The sequence below is a fragment of the Doryrhamphus excisus genome, linkage group LG5 (assembly GCF_037039965.1).
Source record: "Doryrhamphus excisus strain RoL-2023G ecotype Guam linkage group LG5, RoL_Dexc_Guam_v1.1, whole genome shotgun sequence".
Lineage (NCBI taxonomy): Eukaryota > Metazoa > Chordata > Actinopteri > Syngnathiformes > Syngnathidae > Doryrhamphus > Doryrhamphus excisus.
This window is the reverse complement of record NC_136361.1, coordinates 921,711-942,704: the sequence shown is the minus strand read 5'-3', so window position 1 is coordinate 942,704 and position 20,994 is coordinate 921,711. Positions and strand designations below refer to the sequence as shown.

The 20,994-nt window shown below is 50.0% G+C and overlaps 1 protein-coding gene across 2 annotated transcripts in view; it reads right to left on the bottom strand.

The window, feature by feature from the left end:
- adarb2 (adenosine deaminase RNA specific B2 (inactive)) overlaps positions 1-20,994 on the bottom strand; it is a 94,778-nt gene that overhangs the window by 2,311 nt on the left and 71,473 nt on the right. The window contains exons 4-9 of one of the 2 annotated variants that reach the window (XM_058059849.2): positions 9,955-10,069; positions 4,871-5,039; positions 3,526-3,677; positions 3,282-3,450; positions 648-829; positions 231-412 (exon numbers count right to left, since the gene is read on the bottom strand). In XM_058059849.2, the coding sequence (XP_057915832.2) occupies positions 231-412; positions 648-829; positions 3,282-3,450; positions 3,526-3,677; positions 4,871-5,039; positions 9,955-10,069 (969 nt within the window). Of the gene's footprint in view, positions 1-230; positions 413-647; positions 830-3,281; positions 3,678-4,870; positions 5,040-9,954; positions 10,070-20,994 lie in introns of both variants that reach the window. The other variant, XM_078790526.1, reaches the window with a different exon arrangement.

Below are 20,994 nucleotides of genomic sequence, written 5' to 3'. Positions count from 1 at the left end.
TGCGGGGGGGGGGCGTAAGAAGGTCAAAGTTTGTGGTGGAAACGGGACGGCTCACGCGTGCTCCCTCTGCGCATCACGGAGCGCTCACGGTGCGCGTGGACGTGAGGCTAAGGATGTACGCTGTGGCCTGGGATGATGAGGCCATGATGAGCTGTCATCTGACCTCACAGCAGGAAAGAAGTGGGCGGGGCAGGGGGGGGGCGGGGCCAGACTCATCGTCACGTCCTCACCTTGCAGTAAAGTCGTCTCCAGCGGGTGAACAGGGCGTGTTTGCAGAGGCGCGAGGGCGTCCCCGAGTCGCGTTTCTTTCCCGTTACCGTGGTGACCACCTCCACCTGCGTGTCGCCCAACGTCCAGTTGATGCTGACGCAGGACGCCTTCCCCGAACGCTGAGGCTCCGCCCAGCTCAAACCTGCAGCAGACACACATAAAGGCTTCACTCATTTACATCAACACTTTATTCCACGATATATCCCCACTTTATTCCATGATATATCACCAATCTATTCCATGATATATCCCCACTTTATTCCATGATATATCACCAATCTATTCCATGATATATCCCCACTTTATTCCATGATATATCACCAATCTATTCCACGATATTCCCCATGTTATTCCACCTTAGCGCGTGTGCACGTTACCACTGAGCAGCGGCTGGTTGCGTCTGTAGGCGGCAGGCAGCGGGCCCAGACGTTCCTGCCGCTGGTTGAGAACTCTGCCCAGGTGGCCCGGGTGGCGCAGGCTGCCCACGGTCACGCTGTGCAGGTACACGGGTTCCATCAAGCGGCTCAGCAGCGCCCCCTGCAGGCCCACAACGTTCCACCTGCGCAGAAGACAAGTCTTGATGTAGCGGAAGCTCCATGGAGGACACGGGAGGCATGGAGGAGATGCTTTGGGTTGGTGTTCCACAGGAAGTAGGGGAAGAAAAACGAGCAGTGGCGCCGCCTGCTGGCAGGAATATGCAACTGCAGCGTTGCCATCACCGGGGTTGGTGAGCTTGGAGCCAGGAGCCCAACCTGGTCATTAGCTCCTCCTCCTTATGGACCCACCAAGCTTCCTTTGGCCGTCCCGATTCCCCCCCCCCCCCCATTTTTGCTCATGTAATGTTCCTAATATGTCAACATTGTTCTTCCAGAATACATACATGCCGGCTAATGCGGTGTCTGTAAAGAAGCTAACAGGTATGTTTTAGCAGGCGTACGGTTCCAGCGTGATGAAACGGGCGCCATGGACGCGGCTTCATCACAGGCGCAATTACAGTGACGACTGTTTTTTTTGCTTCCCCGGCTGACTTAATAATCACTCATTACGCCGCCTTTCACTTCCTAAGCAGTCAATTAACATTAGTGGCTTTCTGGGAATCGCTAAATGGGCTCACCATGCGGCGGCCACAGTTACCTGCAATCTGTCCGCGCACGCACACACTCAGGGAAGCACCGCCCAAAGCAAAATGGTTGAGGCTGAAATATTAATTTAGGCGGAAAGCGACACGGTGAATCACAGACATCTTCTAATCTCATGCAAGAAAAGGCAGCCATCTGCTGGCCTGGGAATTTAAAGAGCCAAGGGAGCCAAGGGAGCCAGGACACCTCCACCCCCCCCTTTCCTCCCACCCTCGCTGAACTGCTCTTCAGGTCACGTGATGGGCTGCATGCAACTGCATCATCATCATCATCATCATCATGAGCCGTTCAGGACCCTGGTCAGATCCAGCTGGCAAATCAGGGCATCAAGTCACCGCCTTGCTTCGAAAAGATGGCCGCCATCGGCACAGCAACGCGCGCGTCCATGAACCCGTGGAGTCCACACTCTCGTGGACCTTAAATCACGTCTTATTTTAATTAGACTGGACCTGCAATGGCTAAAAAGGAGCTAGCTAGATTGGAGTGTAAAAACGGCCAACAGCCAGATTGCTAAACCCTCCTTAGAACTTAGCTCAGAAAAAGCAAACAACAAAGTCAAGCATGGTGACCTGCACCTCCTGCACCTCCTGCACCTCCCATTGTCACCATCCGAAGGCAAGAAGCTGACGATCCACGGCTGCGTCATGGCGCTATGCTGAGAGCTAATGTTTATCGTTAGCATGAAGGAAAACCCTGATAAAAACCCTGGCGGCCCCTAAACTAGTCTTCACTAGTCTTCAGGTCCTGGACCAAGAGGGGACCACAAAGTCATAGGAGTGCAGGATGCTTGTTAGAGAGGAAACACAGCATCCAAGATCAGTCCAGGAGCCAAGTGTGTGCCCCCCCCCACTCCCCCCAGCCTGACCTTGATAAAGTGGCCCTTGGTGACCCACTGGCTTTAACGATGAACACTGATGATTTACGGCGATATCAAGCCGAGGCTGCAGAGCAAAGAGTGGAGATGATGATGGTGATGATGGAAGGACCAGCGTGGCCCTTCTCCTGCCACTATATATCTATATATATTTATATCTATATATATATATATATACAGTATATAGATATATATATAGATATATACACACACACCAGCCTTTCCCACAGTAATTGCTTTCACTCGTGTGAGTGACTTGGCTATATTTAATGGCAGCATCTCACCACCAGCCTCCTCCAACTGGATCAAATTGGTGAAATGAACCAAAGACTCGCAGGAGGAGTTTTCACCTCCACAGGCTACCCCCCCCCCCACCACAATAACTTGACACATGGATGTCCCTTGCTCTACATATGACAAGTACTCCAGAGCGGATGTCCAGACCTTCTCCAGCTTTGTCTATCACTATTAATATTTGCTATTATTATTAGTACTACTAGTAGTAGTATTCCAATTCTTATCAAAGGGAATGTCTGCTCAGGGAAGTTCCGCCAGGCCGTTAGCACCACAGGCCGGAGCAAAAGGGGGCGTACAGCACAGCCATGTTGATGTTTTTACAATGGTTGGTATGAGATGAATGGCATGATGTCATCATCCCTCCACGTCCTGCCCCATGCCCCCCCGCCCCCATTATTACAGAGTGGAGCTTTATCTCCTCGGCTGCCATGCCTGCTGCTGTTGCTGCTCAGTAGGCTGCGTGATGAATATCAGGGGGAGAATGATGGATGATTCATTGCGTCATCAGTCCATTTCCTCTTTAGAGATGGAATATTTTGCTATTTACAGTACAGAAAACCTGCTTACCATCTCGGAAATACACGTTTTTACACCATTAGAGCCACGTAGACATGGACTAACACCCCTACAGTCACCTTGGCACTACTAATAGATAGACCTCATAGAAGGCCTGCTATGGACTCCTACGGGTGACGGCTGACCTGGTGATCTTGTCGGTGCAGGACATGGTGATGAGCTGCTCCCCTTGTAAAACGGCGTCCCACGTCTGCACGGACCCCCGACACCTGACCGGTACCGTTCCCTCGCCCGACTCGATTTTGGTCCGCAGGTGGCAGCGGTGCTTCCTCACCAGCCGTCTGCTGCTGTGTACTGCAAACAGGAAGTAGTACTCATGGGCTCCAGCCTGGACGCTAAAGCAGGCAGGATGAGATGAGGCCAACTTACGGTCGGTGGAGATTTCGTAGGGGGAATTGAGCCTGGCGTCGCCGCACGGCGAGGTGCTGATGTACATGTGGAAGCGGACGCCGTCTCGGAGCCTGTAGCTGCGCTCCTTGTGGCGCTCAAAAATAGACTCCTCCCAGTCGCCCGGCCTTTTGCTGGGGCAGCAAACACAGACATCGTCATGGGGGGGGGCACCATTCACAGCTGCTCTGTGTATTCCATTTGACTTTTTATTATGGGGGGGCTGCCTAACAGGCAAAATATGACATTTAATTTCCATTATAGACTTACTGCTGCTATTGCTACTTAAAAAGTACTCTGTCCTGTAGTATTACTACTTTATTCTTATTAAATATCACCCCCCATAGTATTACAAACATATTATGAGTATGCAAAACTGCAGTATTACTTCAGTCATTACTTCATGTGTTTATGTACATATGTAGTCATTGTTTTACTGCATTACAGTATTTCTGAATGTGGACGTATGTATTTCTTCATCATTAACACATGAAGTATTTCTACACTATCTATATTATTATTTGACTGCCTTGGGCTATTGAGTCATGTTATGTGATAGATGAATAATAAATACCAGATGTATTAGTGAAAGATGACGTTGCCTTCAGGGCCTTCCTGAAGGCCTGATATATTACAAATATTAAAGTAGTATCAAATGTAGAGAATATGTGCATGCTAGCGAAACGTAAGCCTGAACTGGTGCGTCATGTGTCTGCACGTCCTTTCTTGGCTCCTTCCATCAGGACTTATTTCCTCCTTTCGCCTTTTTGCTGTGGCGTGCTGTCCCTATCGCCGCCGTCCAGCCCGCCGCTGAGACCAGGAAGTCAGTGCTGCGTATGCAAATATGACATTCTGCTGTCTACACTTCTTACACTAATCTGATCAATCAACCTGGCCATGGAGCCGGGGGGGGGGGGGGGGGGGGGGGGAGGCACCAGTGATGGAGCTCCTTGGAGAAGAAAGATCTGCAGTGGGAGGTCACGCCAAGCATCATCTTTAATGCTATTAAATGCTATTAAATGCTATTAAATGCTATTAAATGCTATTAATGCTATTAAATGCTATTAATCCACAGTCTTGTTGCTGCAGGCGTTCTGGAAAGTACCGCCACGTAAACACGCTTTGGCTCAGACATGTGAGCATTTTCATCAGCTTTCACTTGAAGAAGAAAAGCCCACTGCTGCAGGTGACCCCGGAGCTACGCTAGCTACGCTAGCTACGCTAGCTACGACGCTGAACCTGCTCCCCCTCTGAAGAACATCCGGGATGGCGATTGGGCCAGGAAAGGGAGATTGAACGGGGCGCCACCACGGGAGGCGGTGTTTACCTGATGAGGAGCTCCAGCTGCGAGTAGAGGAAGCGTAGCAGGGCTCGGCGTACGATCACCTCGGCATGACAGTCGTTGAGCACGAGTCCTCGGTCGCTCAGGTTCTCGCCGCTGATGCACTTTGTGCCTGTAGACAGCGCCACCACCTGGGCCAAGCTCATGTCCAGACCTGCACAACACACAAGCAGCTGACGTTGGCCTTCCTCCTCAAGCAGACACCAGGTTTAGAAGGAGCACACGGGACCACAAGACAAAAACCGGAAGACCTTTCTGACTTCTTAAAGGTCAGCAGGCGTCTTCTGCCTGATTGGACCCGTCAGGCTTCCATCCTCCCTTCCCGTGGATCCGCACACTGCCATGATCCAACAGCAGAAGCAGGATACCGCCCGGCTCCTCCCTCCCACCTGATCCTCCAAGCCGGCTTCCCACCCTCGCTTGGGCCAGATGATTGTCCGTGGCGACGGCATTCAGCCTTTCCTGTTCCTGGTGGGATTCATCATCAAGTTCCTGCTTCCTGGGTCGCCTCTCCCGGCTTTCCCGCTCGTTTGCCAGCCACCTTTCCCTCTTCCCTCTCTGGTTCATCACGCCACTCCTTGCAACTCACTCCATTATCCTCCACTACCCCCCCCCGCATACTCCGTCGTAATAAGGAGACCGCGTATGAACCCCACCTTGCTGACGGACGGAGGCGGGTTCCGCTGCACGGCAGTCCCTTAAAACAAGACAAATGGAAAACGCCAAGTCGGGAGAGCTGACAGATGACGGCGCCACCTCGCCACTTAGCGGCCTGGCATCACTTCCCCTCGCCCCCCCGAGTCAGGCTGTGTTGGCGGGCACCGCCGGCCCGGCACGCCGGCTTTTATCAGCTGGGACGCAGACGGCACCGTGGAAGGTAGGAGTCCTGCAGGAGACCTGACACCTCCCTGATGAGGATGGAATGTCGGGGGGGGGGGGGGGGGTTGGGGGGCTGCGGCTTGAGGAAAAACAGGAGAGGATTGAAAATGTCCATTTGTGGCCTGCTTGTCTTCCTCACCACTGCAGGTACTACACTAACTACTAACAGGTACTGCAGTACTCTCCACACTTTTAACTTCCTGTTTCACGGCTTCACTATCAAACCATATGAAGGTGAATCTAGGAACAAATAAATCTTTTGTGGTTGATTACCACCTATTGTTGGTAAAGATGAGACATATTCAAGCAAATGGCAGAATTGCTTTTGGCAGGTCATTATGTGGTATTATTTTATGTACTGTATGTACTACACTGGTCACGAGGCCTCAGTCGTGTTACACTGATGACACAATAGCCACCGCAGGAAAAGTAAAAATAACATCTCTCCCAATTCGAACATGTGAGTCAATATTTGTATTTTATTTTATAATCCTATTTTCTCTTATGATGTCTACTATGTAGGGGTGCTGTTTCATGTCTAGAGGGCTCTAATCATGGCAGAAAAAAGAACAATAAGGACATGGACATGAGTCGATATTGTGTCTTATTCATAGGAGTGTAAAGGTGACTGTAGGGGTGTTATTTCATGTCTAGAGGGCTCTAATCAAGTTGGAAAAAGAACAACAAGGACCTCTCCCAATACTGACACGTATGAGTCGATATTATGTCTTATTTTCTCTTATGATGTCTACTATAGGGGTGTTATTTCCTGTCTAGAGGGCTCTAATCAAGTTGGAAAAAGAACAACAAGGACCTCTCCCAATACTGACACGTATGAGTCGATATTATGTCTTATTTTCTCTTATGATGTCTACTATAGGGGTGTTATTTCCTGTCTAGAGGGCTCTAATCAAGTTGGAAAAAGAACAACAAGGACCTCTCCCAATACTGACACGTATGAGTCGATATTATGTCTTATTTTCTCTTATGATGTCTACTATAGGGGTGTTATTTCCTGTCTAGAGGGCTCTAATCAAGTTGGAAAAAGAACAACAAGGACCTCTCCCAATACTGACACGTATGAGTCGATATTATGTCTTATTTTCTCTTATGATGTCTACTATAGGGGTGTTATTTCCTGTCTAGAGGGCTCTAATCAAGTTGGAAAAAGAACAACAAGGACCTCTCCCAATACTGACACGTATAAGTCGATATTATGTCTTATTTTCTCTTATGATGTCTACTATAGGGGTGTTATTTCCTGTCTAGAGGGCTCTAATCAAGTTAACAAGCATATTTAGCAGGTGGTCACTCATCATGGTGGGGTCTGGAACCAATTAAGCAACATAGCCGAGAGATTAGCGCGTCCCTCATTGGCCGCCAGTCAGTGAACGATACTTTATGAGTTCATGATGAATGAATGGTAAATATTAATTTAACAGCAAAAAGAGGCACCGATGTCTGCTGCCTTTCTTCCCCACACAGGCTAGGCTAGGAAACATCCCAAAAAGCCGGCCGGTCCCCTGCACAAAATCCCCACATTATTTGTAACCTGAATGCAGGCAGGAATGCTTTTATGGAATGCTTTTATTCCATATTTGCATTCCCAGTTAGCCTTCCTTCACAGCAATAAAGTCACTTCAAAAAGGTAACAGACTCTCCCAATTTCACTCTCCTGCTTTCCCTCGCCGTTCCACTTTGCAATTGTTTAGATCAATTTTGCAGTGGATAATTTCTGCAGCGCTACTCGCTAGCCTGCCATGAAATTGGCAGCCAGGTTGCTGTTGGTTGGCAGAAGAGCGCGAGGGCGGGGAGGGGGCAAAGAAAGAAGTAAAGGATGAAGCACACCCAGAGGCGGCGTGCACACAAACACAAAAAGCAGGTGAGAAGCACCAAGGTGGAATGGCCGTAACGGCAGCGTCCAAGATGGCGTCCTGATTCAGCCGTGCTGCTGCGCTTCCTGAGCAGGAGATCTTCCATCGAGGCTTCACGTACAAACGTCCGACAGACGGCGCTGGACGGGATGGAACTACCACACACGCACACACTTCCTCATGACCCACCAATCACAATAAGGGCCAATCCCAAAGGCCTGAAGGTCAAGGTCGACCCAGGCAGCTGACGTGATTCTTCCTCCATTTGATATCTTTTGACTATAAAGGCTATCGTTGTGGACAACCGTTGTTTCAGTCGCGGTCCGACCACGGCCGTCCTTACCATACCGGAGTGGGCTCATCACGTGGGTTCCTCCATGCCGGCTGATGTTTTGTCAGGGATAGAAAAGCAAAGCGCTGGCAGGAATAGAAGCGGCACCCTGTTGATTGTTTATTAGCTTTAGCAGGCAACTGCTCGGAGCACATAAGGGCGTCTTTGTGAAAAGCTATTCAAGCTCCCAAATCTCTCCCTGGGCTGCGACACAATGTGCGCATCGCTGCCTTTTTGTTTCTTTTTCACTTTGAGAGAGTTTTGTTGACTTGTACATTTCAGGCAGCTTGAAAAGCAGATTAAAAAAATCCCTGTTGGAAATGGATCCGCAGGCTAAACACCATAACTTAACCGTCATTTGTCGTCAACTTATTTCCAGCCCTTTGCTCCTCGTCTTGCTTAAGTCCCATTAGCGCACGCCACACGCGCTCGCCGCTCGGCCACATGACAAACACATCAGCAACAAGAAGCCATCTGATGCGGCGCGGACTTCATCAGACCGTGTCACACTTTACTGGGACTCGCTTCCCGCCACTCTCACCCTGAGACGGCGGGGCTAATCTCCATCGCATTGGATCTCAACCGCCTCAGCAGGACTCAGTCGCCACGCGGACGGGGGATTTGCTGTCTGTCTGCGCTTCAAAGATGGACCCTGATTAAGATTCTCCAGGCGCAAGACGAGGCATCAGACACATGGAAGGAGACAAAAAGACGGGAGGAGGGGGGGCAGCAGAGAACAGGACTCCCCAGTGTTCCTGTCAACTTGTGTGTCTGCACGAGCGGCGCCGCCACCTCTCTGCAAACGCACAGCCAGTTTGTCTGGATCTTTGAAGATAGCGTGTGCTATTAATAAACAAACACAAGCAATTACTGGCAGGCGGAGGAGAGGAGAGGGATTGGATTAGGACAGGATGAGCGCCGCTGCTCTTACTGAAGTCTAAACTGATGAGCTGCTGCTCTCCAAAGGCTGCACAGATACCCATCCCTCCTCCGTGACCCCTGCAACCCCCCCGCCACCGCCTGCAGCCACCAGAGGAAGATAACGCTCTGGGTGGGCGGGAATGTATTATTACACCCTCGTTTTGAAATGATATCCACTTTTTTATATGAACTACTTTGCTTGGAGACCCACGGAGCCGGTCTAAGTCCACCATTAGATTGGCTGACCCAACCAAAAATGGTGGAACGTTTGATCAGTTGGACGCACTTTTCTCAATGTTCAATGTGTAGCGACGTCATTGTCTGGAAGATGGCACAAAGCTCAGCGCTCCGAGTCGGAAGTGCCTGCCCTGTCGTGCTGTTCCCGAGCCCTCCCCTACGTAGATGGGGGGTGTTCGGCTGCGTGTCGGCGTCTCTGTGGCTCCAGCTTGGGCCAATGGAGGGGAAGTGTGAGTGGCATCTAGCAGCTTTGATCCATTGTTTCGGTCCAGCGTACTTCTACTGTTGAATTCTTGTCAACTCTAACAATAGCCTTAGCCTAAGCGTTACCTGGTGACATTTGGCATCAAGTCTACTCTACGAAGGCAGATGATGCTTGGTGTGGGTGGCAGCTCCTGACGTGATGTGGAGCAGCACATGAGAGATGAATAAAGCATAAAAGATAAATGTGCAGTCAGAAGTCATTGTTTCATATCACAGCGAGAGGTGTCCTCCGCCCCCCTCCGCCCCCCCCCTGCCTCCCCGCATCCCACAGTCGGCCCTCGGCTGATCTTGTTAACATTCCCAGCGGGGCATCGGCTGACTCGTGTCATCGCTGCCTGAGCGGAGAACGGAAAGTCCACCAAGCCGGCAGGAGAAGACCGACTGGCACTCAATAATTCATCGGCGGGGTAACAACTGGCAGAAATCTCCCAGTTCATAAAGTATCTTCCGGTCTAGACTTGGTGCTAGTTCCTTGTCTTCTGTTTCCTTCCCCTCGCTCGTTATATTGCACCACCTCAATAATTCAAAGCCAAATATGAAAAAGTCAATGAAATGTTCCATACCTCGGGTCATTACGATGCCCGCCAGGGATTTCTGACGTACGTACGCTGGATGGCAGCCGCCCACCAGTGACCGGTACTTCTCCCTCACCAAGTGGAATATCCAATCAGCAAAGTCCTGGAAAAAAAGCCAACACTACCTTTACTTCTACTCGACGTAACTTTGTAGAAACGACTTCATGACGTTATTAACATTGGACTAATCATAATATGTACTATTTCACAGTTTAACATTCTACTCATTAGCGCTCTTTTAAGGGTAGACCATTTCGGCCGTGCTGTAGTGCTACAAGTACTCGTAGTAGTACAAGTCGTAGTAGTCTGTAGTCATAGTAGTAGCAGTAGAGTGGACACTAAGAATGAGTACAGTAGTTTTATTATCACTTGAGTGATATCTTCCACCTCTGTGTGGACTTTAAGCAAGTGAAGGCTGGACCCAAGGACCCAAGGACCCAAGGACCCATAGGGCTAAAGACCTAAAGACTCATAGGGCCAAAGACTGAAAGCAAGATGGCGGCGTGAGGGTGCTGCTGGGAAGACGTGAATGCAAACGCGTTGCTGTGATCTGCGGTGCTCTGACTTAGCAAAGATAAAACGTAGATTTCCTTAGCATGGTTGGCTGTGAAATGAAAAGGTGTTGGTGAAATGTTCCTTGCTCTTTGTGTTTCTACACAGGAAAGATTCCGTGCGGGAGAAAAAAAGCCCTCCTTCCAGCCTTTGTTCCTTCTACCCCAAAGTGACATGCAATTAATTCTTACAGAACCCCGCCTGGCTTGCCAGCATCAGCTGCTGTCCGTCACAGCCTGAACCCCGAGTCAAGTCCTCCATGACCTCCCATTGATGGTAGACCGGAGGTGAGGGTGGGTGGCGGCTCCTAAAAGGCCTGCGGAGCAAATGCGGAATAGACCCCGGCCAACGGAGCAGCTGTTCCACCCCCCCCCCCCCGCCTCTCCTTTTCTCCCGTCCACCTTCTCGTTTCTGCTCCTCGCCTTCAGCCTCCCGAGTAACAGACAAGCACCCTGCACGTTTCCATCTCTGCCGTGAATGCACAATATTGGTACACTAGTATACAAACGAGTACACATTACACGAGGTAATGTTGATGGGTCCTAATGAAATATCATCACATGACCACTACCAGGAGAAGCAGAGTATACAGGGGGAGGAGCCACCCGCTGCAGCCCAGCAGGGTGCACTGTATTCGGGCACACGCTCCAAGCAGCGTTTCAGGCGGCTGGTAAGGCTGCTGGAGCGTTTGGTACAACGAGCATGGAGAATGACTTCCTCGGAGAGTGAACGTTTGTGAGCTCAGGGGAAGTTATGAGGCACCAGGCAGGACAAGGAGCGCTTGATTTGCTCACTCGCAGAGTCATTTAATTTTTTTAATTATTTCTATTTATTTTGGCTGTCTTGTTTGCGACCCTTGGTTGCAAGGTTTGGGCCCCTGCCCTTGGGGGCCTTGCGAGAAGGTTCTAGAGAGGAAGAGTGCGATTGAGGAAACGGTGCTTTTTTGGGTCACCACTGAACGCAAACAACACGTTTGTTGATGTCTCATTTGGACTTCTTTTCTCCCCCGTTCCTCCTTCATGGAGGTTGAGTGCGACCTCACCGAGGGCCTAATGTGGCAGAAAAATGGGGCCAAGGATCGCGCTCCACAGTCACAAAGATCGTCACGGCAACCTGCTGCAAAGCGTGAGAAGCGGCGTGGCGTGCCCGGCTGCCTGGCCGTCTTCCTCTCCACTGAACACCCGTCTTCGCCCCCCTCCCCCTCCTGTGGCAAAGGGCGGCTATTTGGTTTCCAAAGTGGTTTCCAGTGAAGTGATGCGGTCTCAGCTGCGTGGCTCAGTGGAGAAACGGCGGCCATTGTGTGCCTCGCCCCACCTGCCGTCTCTCGTCTCTGCTGCATTAGTTCTGAACAGTTTAACAAGCAATCCCTTCGGGCCGCTTCAGGATGGAGAAAACAAGCTGCAGGATTTATTTAGTCACCGCCATGGCGGCACGGGAGGATTTATTGGAGGAGCGCTTCCATAAACACATGTGCGTTAAGGCGTACACTCATAATCTCCATTTGTCAAGTGAGAAATATTGGCTGTTAGATGGGCTTCTTCCAAGCACGTGAAACATTTTATACGCTCACCACAAACCTCATTAAGTACCTGCAGAATCTAATCATCCAATCCAGGAGCTTTTATGATATCACATTAGTAAGGGAGACCTTCTCATTAGTTTCTACTTGCTAATATTGTGGGTGGTTAGTGTTTGCGTTGACATTTCCTCCAAAAGGCGATGAATAAAAAACGAGTAAGGAGAGCTGATGTCCTGCAAAGAGGCTGAGCTTTCTCTGCCGGCGTACCCTTGTGCCAAAATAGTACTAAATACTTCCCGAGCCATCAGGAGATGACAATATTAAGTGGTGCCTCAATCGGCAATATCCGAGATCATCTCATTTTTGTGTGACTGGGCTTTAATGATTGACAGGAGCGTCCAAGTAGGCCAGTAAATGAGGGAAACACGGCCTTGGAAAGTAACCATGGTGAAGATGCAGGAAGCACAATGACTGACGGGATGTCACCTCAAAGCTCTTATCCATCTGTCACAGCACCGCCCTTTCTTTGACATCCGCGCCGTCCTACGAGTCGCTCAGAGGAAGCCGTACCTGCCGTGACCGCACGAATGACTCGTGGCCGTTTCAGACAAACAAAACAACTCCACCCCCCCACAACACACACAACCTCCTCAACATCACTTGACGTAGCCTGGTCGAGATTAGTATTCTTCAACAAATATACACATATGTATACACATGTATAAATACACATACTGTATATATGTACACACACATATGTAGTATATGTATATATAGAACTCTCAAGGGGCCCCGGAGGGCCTTGAAGTAGACGCAGGAGTACACGTGTCCTAAGATAACATTACAAGCGAGGGTACAAGGATTGAATGATGAAAAGGAATGTGCTTTATTACAGGTGATGGTTTAACGCCTCTTTACATTTTGCATATGCTTTGCTTTTGGGTACTACTATTAAGTGTGCAGCCATCATGTTCATCACCATGTGTGTTACTCCATTATGAATATTGCTGCTCATGTTCACTGCTGCCTTGATTTTACCTCCTTCGCACGCACACACACACACACACACACACAAACGTACACACTTTGAACCCAACACACCCTCTTATCACCCGCCTGCAGAGCGGCCAAGGCAGCATAAAACGGGGCCATGTCTTATTTCTTTATGGAGGTATTTAACAATTCATTCTCCTGAGTTTTAATAGTGTCTGCCCTCCGCTCGGATATTTCCCCTCCTACTCCTAGCAGCACCAACACCACCTTCCCTTCTCAGCGTCTGACGGCGAGCAAGAGGCTTTAGAAAATGATATCTATTCATTTGGCGGAAGCGTTGCCTTTGGGGGCTTTTGAAAATGTAAAAAGAGGCAGCCTCCGCGCCGTGCCACAGATTTCCCTGGTGTTTGTTCTCCACATGACGTGTAGCGCTGCTCCCGCTTCATTCCCACGCCGGCCAGTCACGAGATGAAGGTGCAGATACGTGGCTATTTTGGTCTTCTCAGCGTGAAAAGAGGCCAACGCAAATCAGCGGAGGCGGACCATGCCAACACAGCTCTGACCACGAACTAACCTTTGGCTGCGTGATGGACAATAACCATCTCGGTACGAGCGCCCAGCGTTTCCTCCGAAGCCGTCAGTCACATGGAGCTCCCAGGCCGCCCCATGCCGATGCCTCCTTTTAAGCTTGATCTTCAGGAGCGGAACAAAAGGTAGATGAAGATGCGGTGAGAGATCTAATCCGCCTTTGCCGGATCTCACCCCACCCATCCGTGGAGGAAGGCTGGATGACGCGCGGCAGGCTTCCGTATAAGCCGAGCGGAACTCAAGCAGAGATTCCTCATTAGCTTGGAAAGGTTGGAAGACCGAGCCGCTAAGCATGGTTGGAACCTGAGCTGGGATGAAAGTCAAAGATGATCAACGCCACGCAGTAAATAAAGCATCCAAGAACCCAGGATGTCTCACTAATGACCTGACTCACACAAGGCCGTCATTGCAGCCAGAGTGGAGACCTCCAGCCGTGTCCTCCCACCTAAATGCCTGGTGAGCTGTAGCAAAGGACTCGGCAGACCTCCAGCAGTGAACATGCAACGACGATGCTTGACTGACAAAGATCATTACGGCCATCTTTGCAGTCCAAGTGACTCTTGACATTATTCACGTACGTCGTGGAAGTCAGATGTGGTGTGAGGCAGCGGATGCCATCAAATGCACTCCAACTTTGTTCCCAGCTAACTTCGTACGTCGCTTGACTGGCCACATCTGCTCAAATCCAGGAGTGCTCTTAAGCTGTTCAGCAAACATCCATCAGGGAAATGCACGCCCCCCAACATGGAAGCCAACAGGAAGTACAGCCAATGAATCATGACCACAAACTGCAAACGTCAAGCATGGCAGACGATGGAAGCCATTATCTAAATTCTATTCATCTAATCAAACAAGCAGAGCCAATTACCACAAAAGAGTCGCTATCATACCCGGCCCATCTGTGACATGGTGTTTGGATTGGATGCTTTGGATGCCGGGCCCGCCATCGCTCCCTGTCAACACTCGCCGTGCGTCCTTGTTTGCGGTTCGTCTTCAACTAAGCCGCTTGGGATTCATGCCGCCCGATACGGGCCTGCGTTCCGCACGCTCGCCGAGCCTCTTGCAAAGGACGGCACGGGAAACGACGGGAAGAAAAGTGGTTGCCTCGTGGAGAATAAATCCCCTCTGACGATCCTACAACGGGAACACACATCCTGGTGTCCGCCAGTGGGAAACACCAGGCTTCATGCGTTCTATCGTCTCTAACCAATGGAACGTTTTGGTAAAATGATGGACACTGAAGTGGGGGCCTGGGGGCTTTTAGGCAGATCATTCTCTGAAAGCCAGGAAGGGTACCTGAGGCCAGATACGGAATATAGAAAAGAAGTGTACACACGATATTGCTGTGGTCAGGCAGGCGGGCCTCCCGGCTGTTATGGGTGTTTTTTAATAAAAGTCATATATATTGCCATGTTGTGTCCTCTCACACTTTTATCAGTCTCATACTGTTGGAGATCTCCCTGCAGAGAAGTCGCGCATGGAAACTGCAATATTTCATCGCTGCCTGAGCAAACAAAAATCCAGCAGGAAATACTCAACTAATACCGAAAGTCAAACATGGAAGGAACGGATGCAGATCATTTCTTCCGACACTGGATTCTGCTTTCCGACCGTACGTTTTTCCAGTGGTTCCCCCTGCTGGTCACTAGGTGTAAGACCCTGAGAATCTGTGGAGGTCAAAAAGCTGACTTTTCTGACAACCCTTGAACGCCTCAGGACAAAGCAAACGCAAGACGTCAAGCTGCAAGCGTTGCTGCTCAGCTGACATTTGGGAGCTGGAAGGGTTTCCCAGGAACACCAATGTTTATCTTGCAGGCAGACGCTAGAAGTTTACACCTGCCATTTCCACAAAGCAGCCCTGCTCTTTTCTTTCGCTGATGAACACGACGTCTACAAAACCCCCCCTGACAGAAGCGACTTCAAACCCGCATGGTGTCGCTCACTAGCGTGCACGCACACACGCACACCCACGCACACTGAAATATAAAATTTGCAGCCTGAGGAAGAATACGAGAAATGATGTAGAAAGCCTTTTGTATATGTGAAAAAACTACCCGACCCTTGCTCTTTTAACATTTACTAAAAATCCATTATACGTGGCGTCAGCACAGTACGCTAGATCGACTGGAACAAATGTCTCTGCTCCTTTTGGCCTCCTTTTCTGCACATGCTCCGCCTCCTCATCGTCGGCAGCCGCAAGCGGCCGACCCAGGAAGGAAGGAGATGAGTGACAACACGCTGAAGGCCCAGTCAGCTTCCAAGGAGGGAAAAGCCTACATCCCTACATCCGCCAGTCCAGGGTGGACCCCGCCTCTCGCTCCTGCTGGGATAGGCTCCGGCAACTGATGGATCAATAAATAGTCCTGTGTTTCCGCTCCAGCCTCCAGGATGTGATCTGCTAAGTGCTTCTGCAGCAGGGATGGAATATTATCAATGAACTTTATGCCGAGCTGTCGCCGGCAAGCCGAGCTGTCGCCGGCATGCGTCGCATTGAAGGTCGCCCCAGAGACACGATGCTGTGTGACGATAACAACACACACGCCATTAACAGACACCTGTGGCGCCACCTGTATATTTAAGGTGGCACCTTTGACCTGCACGGAAAACAAAACAACATCCCACCATGAATTTCTCTACAAACGCAACAACATACAAAAGACACAATAATACACACGTGACACATGTCACATGGGAATACACACAACTAACAACTAATAAGGTACGTATGGGTATGAGAAGCAGAATGCATATCGTGTGTAATATCTAATGTAACGTCCATCATATCATACATCATAGAAGGAAGCTTGCTTATTAGCCAGGGCCACGGAGTAACGATGCATGAAGAATGAAGATGGAAACAGGTGACTGGTCTACTAGCCAGGGGTCTCGGGGGCTGCACCGGTCCCACCTGAGTGCTGTTGCCGACTGGCGGGCGGGCGGGCTGTGAAAGATGAAGGCTGAGGACATGAGCTTTTTCCAGAATGCTAAAGCGCCCCGCGCCCCCCACCCATGCCCTGCAACCAATGTGACGCCTAATTAATCCTGAAGGTCTTTTGTTCCGCTGAGGCCCCCCCAATGCTGTCCATACCCCCGTCCATTCAGCCAGGTTTTCACCCCCCTCTCTCCCTACCCCCTCCATCACCCACACAGTCCAGTCCCACAAAGCAGCAGACGTGAATGTACACATCCATATGGATATCCATACCTCCTATCTCCATTGTCAAACCATCAATACTTCAGTCATGTGATCTTTGTCTGTTGAAAGGATGACCAATAGTAAGGCAGCCTGCCGTGAATGGTTATTTCAGGGCTTTGGTTCTTTGACTCCTATCGTTTGATACCATTTTCACATATTTCTGTTGCCGTGGATGAGCTGGACTCTATGGTGGATCACCACCATCAATACCCTTCAGGCTTCAACAAACTAATGATTCACTGATTGGGAATAATAACCATCTATTTCATCATCAATTGACTGAATGTCTGCTATTCTTTATGCTGTGATATGAAATACACAATATTTTCATTTACCAGACACCAGGTCCGTTTCAGTATCACTTTTGGATCGGTATCACTGGTACCAGCCCGACTTTGCCCAAGTATGAGAACTGGATCGGTATCGCTGATACCAGCCATGTCAATCAAGTGAAAACTATTATTCCGAGGTTCAGATCCATCAAATCAATGCCGTGGTATTTCCATCGTATGATATCGATATCTATCCATCCGTGTTCTCCATCTATTTGTTGCATGTCCGCTCATGTAACAGTTACATGTTGCCTTCATGAACCCCTGATTTCCCGACTGTGATGCCTTGGTGCATAGCCGTCCGTAGCCGGAGGCGGGAAGGTCGTTTAAAGGCCAGACACCGGGTCCTGAGAGGCAGAGATAAACCCCCGCCACAGAGGCCACGCAGGACCAATAGCCGTGATTTATCCGCGGCCATTTGCTACCTGAGCGCCTATGAAATTGTAATGAACTTGGTTATGCTTTTAATGGAGTGTGAGCGCTTCCTCGGAATTGATTGTTGCCGTGCCGGGGCACCGGCTGCAGGAGGGCAGGGCGGCTGCGGAGGGCAGGAGGAGCGGAGGCCGCTCCCAAACAATGAAGACTGAGTGCAGGCAAGTCACAGGAAGATTACAGGGGCGTTCTGCCTTGATTTGGCGAGTGACGTGACCCCAGCCACATTTTGGTTGCACCGTGAAAGGACTCCCCCTCCAAGCCGCGTGCTGACGCGCTACACTGCTTTCATCGCTCATATTTGACATACGTATTAGACAGTGGCTAACCTTTCTGTGTTATTTCGGGGATCAAATGTTTGCGTTTGGCGCTTTGACACACAAATGCACTCTTTCATGCTGCTGCTTCTTAAACAGCAAACGGGAGCGAAAGGGCAGACTGGCGGTCCGCAGGTGGAGGAGATGATGTCAACTATGCCGCCTCATTCATCCCCTTTACTCAATCATAGAGGTCACAGATAATAATTAGCTTTGATTAGGGCTGTTAAGTTCACCGCTTTATGACTAATTAACTTTAATGAAGTCATTTGACATCATTTTTAACGCCCCTATTTTTTGAAACGCAGATGAACACATGCTATGTTTTTATGAGCTTTGGATTTGAGCGATGCTTCGGAAGCAAGCGGCTTTCTGTGGCCGGCCTGGCTCGCCAACATGTCCTTGAACAGGAGGAGGGGTGCAGCAGGTTCGAGACCGCACACACGTCTTCTACAAACTTTCCACTAAGGGCTGCACGTAAAAAAATCAATGGATGCCCGACCCTTTTGATATTTATGTGTACATTTCTGATTTGGCAAAAAGGCTAACCAAATACTATAGAGTCATCCCTCATTTATCACGGTTAATTGGACTTTCCACAAAGTAGGATTCAATGTTAACATGCGGAATATTAGACTTTCTAAATATGTCTTTTAACATTAGAGCCCTGCAGACATGAAATAACACCCCTATAATCACTTTTCACACGCCTATTGGCTTACATCGCACTGCATAGGCTACGGGATCACACAAGCATAGCAAGCTAGCGAGCTAAGCGGTTAGCCTCTCCAATTGACTTATTGTCAGCTGAAGAAAGCGGACGGGGGAGAAGGACAAACTGGGGTAAGACAGCAAAAGGGTGACCGCCATGTTCATCATCAGGATGCTGGATGCTGCCCCTGGAGGGGGCCCCCCATATTCAGCCGGGCGGTTTGCAGTGCAAGACGCCGGTGTCAACCCCAGCTGACGCTGCCACGGCCGTCCACGTGCCGAGGCTGGAGCACCACCAGCCATCACGAGTCGTTCTCACCTTCTCCCTCTGAGAGCGGCTGTCTTCTGGCTTTTTAGGAAGAGGCCGGGCAGCTCGGCCGGGCGATGGCTGTCTCTAATTTGCTGAGGCGATATTAATTAATGATGGGCCTGTCACAGCTGTTTATAGTGAGACAGATTAGAAGTGGGAGAGATTAGACAAAGAAAGCAATCTGCAGAAGACAGGGGTCACCTTCACGTATGTGAAATCATATTTCATTTGCTGTGTCGGAGGCAGACAAATGACTCCACTTGACCATTCTGGAGAGGAGACAAGTGAATCAAATCACTTTGTCACATTTCATCTCCGATGATATCAGCGCCAATACAAACATTGGCTGCTCGGGTTTTGTTTACACAGAGGGTGATACGGTCTGCGTTTGGCCTGCCGTGTTTCTTCACCTTCTCCTCCGTTAACCCAAACTGGCATTGGGCTCTGCTGCCCAGCACGTTTCCCTAATCCCATGAACTTTCCTCCGCGGCGGAAGAGGGCAGCGTCCCGCCGCCGCTCGCCTCTGCGCTGTCCTTGCGCACGCACGTCTCAGGTTCAGGCGACACGGCGGCGGGAGATGAAGTGGCCAATCATGGGCTGAACGGGAGGCTAATCATTCCACTTGGTCAAGTAAGTGCCAGGATGACTCCGACACTTCCTCAGTCAGTGTGCAGGCTTTAATAGGGCAAATAGTGCAGGATGATTCATTGGAAAAAGTCACGGTATTTTTAGAGGCAATTAGGAAAATGATTTGGAAAAGGCTCGTTGAGGTTAATGCCTGGCCAAGGATATAATCCCTCTCTTCCCTTCCATTCTACTCATGTGCTCCTGATATTAACTCCTGGTGGTGTTGAAGCTGTGGTTCAACTTCCCAGCCATTTGCAGTCAATTACAGACAGTACTCAAAACACTCGGTACCCCGAGGGTACACCGGTCCTCTTCTGGATGAACCTACTTCATATCATACGTGTCTTTGTAATCTGCTACGTTCACTAAAGGAAAGGAAAAAAGGATGATTCCCATGTCGTACGTGGCAGACTGCTTTCCATCCATCCTTTTCTAGAGCGCTTATCTTCACGAGGGTCACGGCGGTGTCCTGGAGCCGTGAGGGTGTTTCCTTGTCTAAAATAAAGTAGTGTCGGTGAAGATATGGTCAACAGCTTTCTCAAGTGGTAACTTCGATGTTTACCAGGACCAGGATTTCTCCAATTCGTCCTCAAACTGACCTTGGGTAGGTGTGACTTGGCAACGCTCCATAACGTTCCCCCAAAGCTACCGCTGCCCCCCCCCCCCCCCAGCTACGACACATCTCAACCCGCTGGCTGTGCAATGGGTGCCCGGCCCGAGGACGCAAAGCAGCACTTGCAGGCCCAAGCACGCCACACGTACGCACCCATGCTGGTGAACTTTTCTCCTTCAGGACCGGAAATGAATTCCCTGAGAGTCTGGCAGACAGTATGCCTGACTTTCAAGAAATTTCCACAAAGGAGTGCTCCCTGGAACTAAACTGGTGCAGCAAATCCTCTTCAAATCCCTTTAGACACCGTGGCAGCAGGGAGAAAAGGAAAGGTTTCTCCCAGGCAAACGTACAGGTTTGCTGGGTTGATGTCATGCTCCGGGGAAGGACACTCGCCGGGCTGGAAAAGGATGTTAATACCGCAGCACGTGAGTCCGACACAAGCGCGTGTCAATAAAAAGTTCCCCCAAGGCTGTGGATGCGTCCAAGAAATCATCCAGCAGCAGCTCGGATAACAAGCGTGTCACGACAACAAAGTTAGCTCCAACAACAGGATTTAACAACGACACCTCCATCAGTCCGCTCAGTCCGGCAGGATGCGGGCAGGCAGCGTTCAGTTCTTCCAGCGCCCATAAGTTTGCCCACAGAAGCGAGTAAATCAGCCCAACTATGTCATTAGGGAAGCTTTCTTCAGACGAAATGAAGCTGGCGAGAGCGTCCACAGGTGCCAAACAATCTCGCAACTGTTACTTTAGGCATCCAATTTCCAAGTTCCTCAAAAACTATTTCCCAGCTCTGATTGCAATTTTGGGCATTTGGGTAAATGAGCACGAGATGGGCC